The 10703-nt window shown below is 33.7% G+C and overlaps 1 protein-coding gene, 1 long non-coding RNA gene and 1 other non-coding gene across 5 annotated transcripts; all 3 read left to right on the top strand.

The window, feature by feature from the left end:
* The first annotated feature begins 885 nt into the window (after positions 1-885).
* LOC104107856 (uncharacterized) lies at positions 886-3065 on the top strand. The gene is made up of 2 exons (XR_011415531.1): positions 886-969; positions 3006-3065. It is a non-coding gene; the product is annotated as an uncharacterized lncRNA (long non-coding RNA).
* An 851-nt stretch (positions 3066-3916) lies between these two features.
* TRNAW-CCA (transfer RNA tryptophan (anticodon CCA)) lies at positions 3917-3988 on the top strand. The gene has a single exon. It is a non-coding gene; the product is annotated as a tRNA-Trp (tRNA).
* A 128-nt stretch (positions 3989-4116) lies between these two features.
* LOC104107836 (phosphopantothenate--cysteine ligase 2-like) lies at positions 4117-9710 on the top strand. Of its 3 annotated transcripts, none has more exons than XM_009616750.4 (10): positions 4117-4539; positions 5694-5849; positions 5958-6081; positions 6169-6213; positions 6295-6380; positions 7122-7174; positions 7276-7335; positions 7488-7589; positions 7885-8004; positions 9188-9710. In XM_009616750.4, exons 2-10 carry the CDS (start codon positions 5702-5704, stop codon positions 9425-9427), a joined length of 978 nt encoding a protein of 325 aa, XP_009615045.1. In that variant the 5' UTR covers positions 4117-4539; positions 5694-5701; the 3' UTR covers positions 9428-9710. The 3 variants fall into 3 exon arrangements, with proteins under 3 accessions (XP_009615045.1, XP_009615048.1, XP_009615052.1); XM_009616753.4 differs by lacking the exon at positions 4117-4539 and adding an exon at positions 4553-4754; XM_009616757.4 differs by lacking the exon at positions 4117-4539 and adding an exon at positions 4831-4985.
* The last annotated feature ends 993 nt before the right edge of the window (positions 9711-10703 follow it).

Here is a 10703-nt window from a genome sequence, read left to right as displayed (position 1 = left end):
AATCGAGCTAGTTCTTCTCAAATACACGTGAAACAAAGGTAAAAAGTTATGGAGTTGGGTCGGCAGGGTTGCAAGGTGTCAGGGCCACCATACTTATCTATGGGGTTACATTTTTCTCTAGTAGGAATAATCTATGAAAGTCAAACGAACTAACTAGTAAATTTTTATGAGATTTAACTTATATACATAAAAAATGGTATTCTTTATACATAACTGTATTTTAACCTATAGTAACAAATTTTTATAGTAACTTTTTTTTAGACGATTTTATGACGTAACAATATTTTTATGTTAGGTATAAAACTTAAAGCCAGATGGGGAGCTTTGAAGCAATGGTAAAATTGTCTTCACGTGATTTATAGGTTATCGGTTCGAGTCATGGAAACAGACACTAATACATGTAATTAGATTAGGCTATCCATCACACTTCTTGGGGTGCGACCCTTCTCCAATCCTGCATAAACGCAAGATATCTTGTGAAGCCTTTTTGTGGGGGGAGGATAACAAATTTGGATTTGTATATGTATATATCTGTGGGGATTAATTAGTTTGGAAGAACTCAACAAAACCTGTGAATCCTTCAAAAAGTGGCCGTGTATCATGTGAAGTTCATCAGGTGTACATCCTACATTAAAATCACCTCTTCACTCTTCATTTCAAATTTCAATATAATCTTCCCTTATTATAAATATTTGACAAGTTGGTCCCAAATTTTCTGCTTCATTATTATCTTTCGCACTTCTTCCACTTTTTTCAGTTATATTTCTTTGCAGCCGTTTAGCCAACACATTTCATACAAATTTTCAAGTATTCTAAGTTGGTTGGTCCTGTAAAAGAAGACAACACGTAAACAACAGAAATTCGAAGATATGGTGACTACCACTTCTTCAATTGGATTTCTGACGCTTTCAATAGTTACTCTTGTTCTAATGCTAGTCGGCTCTACCCAAAGCCTACGGCCATATCATTGTAAGTGCCCACTATCTTTAATTTGTCCTATGATATATATCTTCGTAGTTTATGTTATACACTCTCTGTTCCAGTTTATGTTAACTTATTTCCTTTTTTATCCGTTTAAAAAAGAATGACCCCTTTCTAAATTTGGCAACAATTTATCTTAAACTTATAATTTTATCCTTAATGATAAGCTTTTATAACCACACAAATACTCTGAGTTCCTTTTTGACTTGTTTAGGATCATAAATTTCAAAAATCTTCATTTTTCTTTAAACTTCGTGCCCAGTCAAACATGTTACATAAATTGAAATGGAGAGAGTGTGTGTATATATATATATATATATACTGAATGAAATTTGTTTTATACCATTATAAATAATACTCCAATATTTAATTGTTAACCGCTATTTATTATTTTATTTTTCAAGTTACCATATAAGACTTGATATATACGTGCATTTATATGTTGTTATAAGTCAAATTAACATATGATAACGTAATTTTTTTTTATACAGTCACTACACAAAACCGAGTTAAAATGAAAAATAAGGGGGGAGGGGAGAGAGGAGCTAGCTAGCTAACAATACGTCTTCCACTTTAATGCTTTCGACGCACATATTATTTTATTTACTTTGTTATTATTATTACGGAAAAGAGTCAAAAATATCCTTAACGTATTAGAAAATGGCTCAAAAATGCCTTCCTTTTACCTATTGGTTCAAATTTGCCCCTAATATTATTTTTAGGCTTAAAAATGCCCCTCTCTTAACGAAAAAATGACATGGCATTGATGGACACTTTAATTAAACGTGTAATATTTATTTAGTCTGGAAAAAAGTGAATATTTTTTTACTAAAAACTGAAAAAAAACGAAATTTTTTTCTTCAGTTTTTACAAAAAAACTGCTTTAAAAAAGCTGAAAAATATTTTCTAAAACAATATTTTTGTAAAAACTGGAAAACAAAAACTGAAAAGCAATTTTCTAAAGCAATATTTTTGTTAAAGCAGAAAAAAATATTTCCTCTTCTTCTTCCTTCCTTGTTTGTCTATATGCTTTCTGAGTTCATTTTTTATATATTTTAGTTCTTCTAATATTTTGATATACTAACTCATTAGAAGAACTAAAATATATATAAAAAAATTGAACTCGGAAAGCATATGGACAAACAAGTAAGGAAGAAGAGGAAATATTTTTTTCAGCTTTTACAAAAACATTGTTTTAGAAAATTGATTTTCAGTTTTTTTCCAGTTTTTACAAAAATATTGTTTTAGAAAATATTTTTCAGCTTTTTTTAAAGCAGTTTTTTTGTAAAAACTGGAAAAAAAAATATTTTTATTTTTTTCAGTTTTTAGTAAAAAAAAATACTTTTTTCCAGACTAAATAAATGCTACATGTTTAATTAAAATGCCCATCAATGCCATGTCATCTTTCCGTTAAGAGAGGAGCATTTTTAAGTCTAAAAATAATATTAAGGACAAATTTGAACTCATAGGGGAAAGATGGACATTTTTTAGTCATTTCTAATACGTGCGTTTTTTGCCCTTTTCCGTTATTATTATTATTATATATAAGTGAACAAGGGGTGTAGGAAAACAACGGTCCTGAATTATACAATGTGTTGAATTATTAGCGAACTGACACGTGTACCACACTTTTACTTTACCAAACCACATGTACTTCACTATTTCAAATACACTATAACTTTGATTATCAATCTCTTCACTCCAATTCTTTCTCCTTTAGATGCTCTCTGCAATTTTCTTTTATATTGCTGGAAGTTGAATTATAAGATAAAATATTCAACGGACTCTCTTTATTTTGATTGACAAGCTCCAAGTCTTTCTATAATATATATATATATATTTCATAGGCAACACTATAATATATACTTTCGCGAAAACATACACATACATATTGTTCTTCCTCCATTGAATTAGCAATTGATATTTTTGCCTCTCAATTGATACATAACGATGTTAAAATTAAACTAGTACACCTAGATGCTAGGCATATTATTAATTAACGTTGTCTGCTCATACAATTTCAGTTACCTACCAAGGGAAAGGAACAAAGATGGACAAGCAAAACCATATTGTCCACCTTAAGGTAATTTAATTTGTATCCTAGCAACCATTTGACATCTTAGCCTTGTCTCCTCTTTATAAAATGCTGAAAAGAAGTTCTGAATTGCAGGAAGAAAGAAAAAGGGATCAGTTAGGAATGGCTTTGTATCCAACAGGATCAAGCCTACCAGATTGTTCCCATGCTTGTGGACCTTGTTTTCCTTGTAAGAGAGTTATGGTGAGCTTCGAATGCTCCATTGCTGAGTCTTGCCCCATTGTTTACAGGTGTATGTGTAGAGGAAAATACTACCATGTCCCTTCCAATTGATCCATCTCGTACCCGAAAACGGCTTAGGAAAAGTTATCACTGAAAATTCCATTTTTTCATGTAGTGTAATGTTTATTATCGAGTAGTATTATGCCTTTTGGGTTATGCATGGTTTCGTTCTTGAGAATAGAGAGGTCAATAGTTGTAGTAGAGGTTTTTCTTTTTTGGTTGTAGCAGAAAGAATTAAGATTTTGTTTGTGGTAATTGTGTAAATAGGAGGAGTTAGTGATGTTGTAAGAGTTTTGTAGGTGTAGTAAGTGAAGTAAGAACGTTCTCTTCTTGCTTTTTGGCAAGACTTTTATTGCTAGATATTATGTCTATGATTTGTCCTGAACTGCTTGAATGTCTCTTGAGAACATTAACTTTCCCAGCAAAATCCCAAGTCAATTCGACAACTTTAAAATTTAAACTACTAACATATGGAAAAATCTTTGTTTGTCTAACTGATTATATAATTAGCTGATGAGAATTGTTAGCCAAAAATAACCATTTCTTGAACGAAGATAAATATCTAAAAGATGGGAAGTAGCGTTAAGATAAATTTAGTTTGTCTAACTTGGCATTTCCGGATCCGTGGCGCAATGGTAGCGCGTCTGACTCCAGATCAGAAGGTTGCGTGTTCGATTCACGTCGGGTTCAATCCCCCGATCCAAGGTCCTTCTTTTTACATAATTTTTCCTACTGTATATAATCATCTAATACAGTTAAATGCCTTTTTTGTTTTGTTGGCAAATGCTAAAATGATACAAGTTCGCTCCTGTTATAATATTGTTATAACAACTCAAATAGAAAAAACTTTTCGCCTGATCTCAGAAGGGGGAAAAAAAATGAACGGACGGCAAATAATCCGTCGATGTTTTCTAGATTTTTTGGTGTTAACTCCCAAAGTGCAGATCAAAACCATTGATATCTTTGATAAATCCGTATAAAACATATTGCTTAAGCTTTCTAATTATCATATTTTTGACAGATGTATGATTGAACATTATTTTAACTAGTATTATTTTCACACTTTTCTTTAAACTAACAAAAGGTATATTGCCGGCAAAAGCTTACCAAACGGTTGCCGGAAACTGGCTGCCATTAATTATTTGGAAATTAGAAATAAAAAACGAATATTTATAATTACATTTGTATTTGCTGCCGAATTCTCCAAATTCAGAAATTCTTCTCAACTAACTTCCGGAAAGGTAAAACCCCAGTTCCCGGTCCAAATTTTTTGGGGTATGAATATTGGGTTTACTGAGCTGAGTTTCTGCACCAGTTGATTTTTTTTTGCACTGCCTTGCTTCTGCTGTCTTTTGAAATCTCTGTCTTTGAATACAAGAAAGGGAGCGGTAAAGTTGTCTCAACGTAAGGGTTTGGGGTTCGAGCCGTGAATTCACCCATTAATGCTTGCACTAGGGTAGGTTCTTACGTCACACCCCTTGGTGCGGCCCTTCCCGGACCCTGCGTGAATACAGGATGTTTCGTGCACCGGCTTGTTCTTTTTTTCTTTTTTTTTTTCACTACCTATCCATTCTTTTTATTTTTATTGCTTCTTAGCGATTTGGGAATATCAAAGATTTTGGGTATTCAGATTATGCAAGTGTTGCAGAAAATTTCCAAATTTAATGTCTTTCTTGATCAGGTCAAGGTGCATCACATTCCTTGATATTCTTAAATTGCTTTTATGTAGTCTTCACCCATAATTTTTTCGTCATTTGGAAATTTTGATGTGTGATTGATAGCAGTGACGAGGGGATTCAAAAAAAATTGAACTTGTGACCTATATCAATTTTTGTACTACCGTTGCCACTACAAGAGATTCAAAAGTTAATATATATACGAAAAAATTGTTTTTACCCTATTTGCACAGCACAATTTTCCAACAAAAACGATTAACCTCTTCCTTGGTTGTGGCACCGCCTCTGATTGATAGGAATAGATAAATTTTTTAGGGAAAAGACTATTAAGGAGTGAACTTGTTAGGCATGCTCTATGTATATGTTGTGCGGCAACGATTCTCTATTTTTATTCAGCATTTCAGCTTTTTACTGGATTTTTTGAAAAATGGAAAATATTGTTATAATCTCAATTTTGAGGAAAGATATCAAAGTGTTGTTAAAGCTCAATCCTTTGATCTAAAGCCTTAGTCTAATTGAAGTTTGACGTGCAGCATGTGTATTTCATTGCCCGTTATCGAGTGATTGCATCGTGTCAATGAAATACTATTCCATTGCTTCCTTTACCAATTAATTGAATACAGATATGGATCTTAAGGGTCAGCTTTATCTTGGATTGGGATATTGTCTGTGACTGATCTTATCAGCTAATCGAATGATTAAATAAACCATCTTGTCAGGTTTTCACATGGATGCAGTCGATGATGCCGATCAGTTACCAGAAACAGCAAAAAATGATGTAACATCCTTCTTTGAGTCAGCTCCACCGCTGAAGGATGCTGCTGAAACGGAAAAAAGTTTGAAGGAGTTTGTTGATCGCAATGCTTCATTATCAGGCAATTATTATCTCTTTAAATATCAACATCTCATAGTGTTTAGCCTTTTAATTCTCTTATCTTCAAATATAGATGCGATTAGACTTTATTTTGTGTATCCATGTTCAGTGAATGGAAAAGCAAACAGGGTGGTGTGCGTGACTTCTGGTGGTACAACTGTTCCTTTGGAAAAGCGATGTGTTCGTTATATTGACAACTTTGCTTCTGGTCATAGAGGGGCCGCATCCACAGAGTATATTACGAATATCATGCTTAGATGCTTTGTTTGCATTTAATTTCTACATACATTTGACATTCAAAAATGACAATGGAATTGCAGATACTTTTTGATGGCAGGTTATTCTGTAATCTTTCTCTACCGAAGGTTTGTAATCAATTGCCACGTTAATTTATCTGATTATCGAGATAAGCTGATTTTAGAGTAGTAACACTATGAGATATGCAGGGGGACCTGCCAACCATTTTGTAGTTTGCTGCCCGATGATCCGTTGCTAGAGTGTCTTAGTGTAGCTGATGATTCAAATATTGAAGGTGTGTAGCTTTATATTTTCACGCCCAATATTGATGCTCATGGTACATTCGTATCAACCAGCTTCATACTTCTGTCTCTTTACAGCATGTTCACTAGGAATTCCACATAAACTTCGTAGGTCCACATAAATAATAGTCAAATGCTCAACACTTCACAATATAGAGGTGCGGATGAATCATAATGAAATAGATGGAGGGAATAATAAGGTAAAGAAAGTCACAAGTCAGTTCAACTAAGCTTCAATCCAAACTAATTGGGGTCGGCTATATGAATCCTCTCTATCTGCTCCACTTTATTCCTACCTCCCATTCCAAATTTATAAAAAGAATTCTTTTTAGCGCAATTAGGATTCACTAAAAGTAGAGATTCTCTAAATCGTCTTTAACTATACTAAAATGACTTGCTGCTCTCTTAATGCAACTTGTCATTCTTCTATTAGGTATCTGTTAGCTTATGAGAATCATAAGGCAAAGGAAAAGAGAAGAGAAGGAAATCCCCTGTTGCGAATATGCCATGTCCCCTTTTTTATATATTTTTCTTCTGCTTTAGTTTGCAAATCTTATTATTGATTGGCTTGTTCTTCCTTTTCCTATTTCTTAATATTGTTTTTATCCCAGTGCTGGTTAAGTTTACTGGGAGAAATCTTTACCACCAGTGTTCATTTTGAATCTCAGTTGATTTTGTTGACCAATCTACACTTCTTAATGTAATGACCATTTTTCGGTTGCACTGTTTTATAGCGGATCCATTGCATGCTGAAACAGTGAAGAGAGCCATTACTGAAACTCGTGCAGTATGAATTTTTACTTACTGATCATTTTCTTTCTATTTGTTTATTCTAAATATTCTCTTTATTCTATTTGAACAGACACTGTAAGAATTTAATAATTGCAGGCAGTTGCTGATGGCATCCTGTTGAAACTTCCATTTACGACAATATTTGAGTATTTGCAGGTTAGTTTTAATAGATCAGTGAAATCTGCTTCACTTTAAAATCAATGTGAATTGTCGAAACTTCAACTTCAAATAAGCTTCATATGAACTTCTTTAGCATGCTTTGCGGAGGCCAGTAGCACTTTTAATAATATTATTTTTGTTACTAGCAGATTCTTCAGCTAATTTCTGCGTCTTTGAGGGGCCTTGGGCCTAGTGCTATTTTCTATCTTGCAGCTGCTGTTTCTGATTTTTATGTTCCGTGGGAAAGCATGGTAACCATTTATGTTCTTGAATATATCTTCTCCTATTTTGCATTTGCTTTTGCTGTATTTGCGTTAGGGAATGGATGGATTTAGTGCTTTGTGAATTTTACTTGTCCTTCTTTCTTGTGTCCCAATCCCTCCCCCCCCCCCCCCCCTCCGTCTCTCTCTCTCTATATATATTTATATATATATTGCAAATGGTAGTTATAAGACATGTCTGAATCGACTTATAAAAGAGAAAATGGTACTAGATCTGTTTCCTCTAAATGTGCTGCTATCTTTTTACATATTAGCTCTTTTTCAGACTTTACATAAGATCCAGTCAGCATCTGGCCCTCTGGACATGCGACTCGCCCAAGTACCAAAGATGCTTTCAGTGCTTAGGAATGAGTGGGCACCTATGGCATTCTACATATCTTTTAAGGTTGGTGATCATCTTGTATGGTTTGGTAAAATTATGAACTTTAACAATGCTGCACTTTTTCTTTTGAAAAGAAAAGAAAACAATTCTACTTGTGAAGAAGTGGTGACGACAGGAATCCTTTAAATTTTTAACATCTTTTGTATGTGAGTGTGTTTATGTATGGTGTACGTATGCCTATGTTGTGTTGTATATGATTACGTATTTAGCTATTTAAATTCACTTGTCAAGATGAACTGAAAAGACACCTGAAATGATCCACTTCATGGAACTTCCAAGATCAAAGTCAAGTTCCTTTTATCTTAGTTTTGCAACTCCAGAAATCTGCTTTTGAGCTGTTTTTACATGTTTGACTCACTTGAGAGTTTAATATTTTAGATCTTTCACAAGTTACAACACTCGTTAAAGAATTAATATTTCAGTATAATGTAAACCCTTTTCTGTCAAACCAGCTGTACTTGTGGAGTCTAACATTTAAAAAATTTGTACCTTTATACAATGTAAAATGTAGAGTTAGTTCAGAGTACCTCCTAAATGTGTTTCGAGTCTATTTGTGTCACACAAGTGAATGGAAAAAGCAAGGTTTTTGGTATCAGGTTCTGCAATATTGGGTCTTTGTTGGGTTTGGATTGGATTAGTCTTGTTTGGGGTGGGGTTTTTTTCTTTTGGGGGGGTGGGGCGGTGGGAGGGTGAACATGATTTGCTCACATCTATATAGAATGTTGTAAAGTTGCTAGCCTAATCTTGCTTTGAAACTGTTTATGCTTAAAAGTTTTAAGACCTACCCCGGAAGATACCGGATTTAAACTCTATGCGTTCAACTTTTAAAATTTTTTGCTTTGAACCCATTATATTTTTAAAGTTATGGGTTCATATAAACTATTTGTTGCAATTTTAGTGAACTTTTACGCATAAACTTATGCTCCGCACCGAAAGTCTGATGAACCTGGTACCAAAGTGCTGGACCCCATTGAGTTAGTAAATATTTGAACATTTGTTTGGAAAAATATGAGGTTAATCAATTTACAGAAATATGATGTCAGAAGTTCGTTTATTTGTCCTTGAGGCACCTAGTATGCTTGTCATTCTAGACAGTTTTTGTCATCTAATCCATTTGTTGTTTTAATTTTGTTAGGAAGTTGTTCATATCATTTCGTTACTAATTTTGACATCTACTATTTGGCAGCTAGAAACAGATAAAGATATCCTTTTAGCAAAGGCTGATATGGCCCTCAAAAAATACAAGATGCATATGGTGATAGCAAACGAACTTTCAACCCGTAAAGAGGAAGTTATAGTTGTGACAGAGCAGGAAAAGGTTACAGTTCGCAGGGACAGCACTCAGGCTGGGGCTGAGGTTGAGTGTCCATTGGTCGAGCTTGTTGTTGATAGACATTCAGCATATATCAAGAAGGTTGATCCATGACCACTGTATGTAGCCGGATCAATGGCTATTTATCAATTAAATATCGAGTTACAAGGATATTTCAGAAAGCTGACATAGTGTAACTTTAAAAAAATGCACTCTGCCTCTCCTGAAAAAGAGAGTCCTGTTTAGTTTGTCTTATCTTTGATCGGAAATCTGGATTTTATTTCTCTTTCTTATGGTTTGAATAAATTCATGAAAGTAAATGCAGCTATGCACAACATATGTAATTTATTCTAGCTGTCATGTGGTTTCTGTTATTATTGATGCCAGCACTTCAATATTTTTATTTTTTTGGGATAATTTGCAAAAGTCTATAGTATATGTAGTGTCTATCTCTAGTACTATGTATACGGTATACCCCAAGACTTTGGGACGAGTCTTCCAATTTGAGCTCAATTTCTTGTAATCAACTATGCAGTGGCGGAGCCATAATTTTCGTTAAGGGGTGTCAAAATATATAAAAGTAAACATACCAGAAAATTAAGGAGAGTCAATACATAGTATATATACATATGATTTATTTTTTTACCTAACTACATAGTATATTTTTCTCGCAAAACCCCTTTCCTATAAGGTGGCTCCGCCACTTCAACTATGCCCTAGATTGGTTTGCACCAATTTACACAATGTAATTGAGGCTAAGGTTTATGTCCTCTGTGTAATTATTAATTTTGTATATACAGGTTGGAGTTGGCCATAACTCCTCCATCGCTATGATGCACCATTGATTAGAAAGAAAGATTCGATTGAATCTTCATTGTTTGCTTTGCTACTTAGTGTCGAATTCTAGTGAGCTGCAAAATTTAGAAGAAAGAGCAACAAATCCACACTAGATGTGAAACAAACATGTATGTGAGCACAAACATAGACAACTATGACGATTACCGAATTTACATGCGGCAAATCATCGATCAGTACAACACAATACTAATTTAACTTTGAAATGATGTGTTTTGAAACACACTAACAAATAATTTATTGATAGGCCAAAGCTAGGGGAAAAGGGACGAAAGAGTCAATATTTCACAAGATCGATCAGGGGCGGATCTAGCGTATACTATGCGGGTTCAATTGAACTCATAACTTTTAATATGAAGTAAAGATTTATATGTAAAAATCCATTAAAATTGCAAAAATTAGTAGAGATGAACCCATAACTTTAAAATATAATTGGTTCAATACTAAAAAATTTAAAAGTTGAACCCACAGGATTTAAATCATATATCCGCCTCTGAGATTGATAGCTGCTAATGCCTCTATTGTTGTTATAAAA

Source organism: Nicotiana tomentosiformis, chromosome 4 (genome assembly GCF_000390325.3).
Source record: "Nicotiana tomentosiformis chromosome 4, ASM39032v3, whole genome shotgun sequence".
Classification (NCBI taxonomy): domain Eukaryota; kingdom Viridiplantae; phylum Streptophyta; class Magnoliopsida; order Solanales; family Solanaceae; genus Nicotiana; species Nicotiana tomentosiformis.
This window is presented reverse-complemented; position numbering and strand designations above follow the sequence as displayed.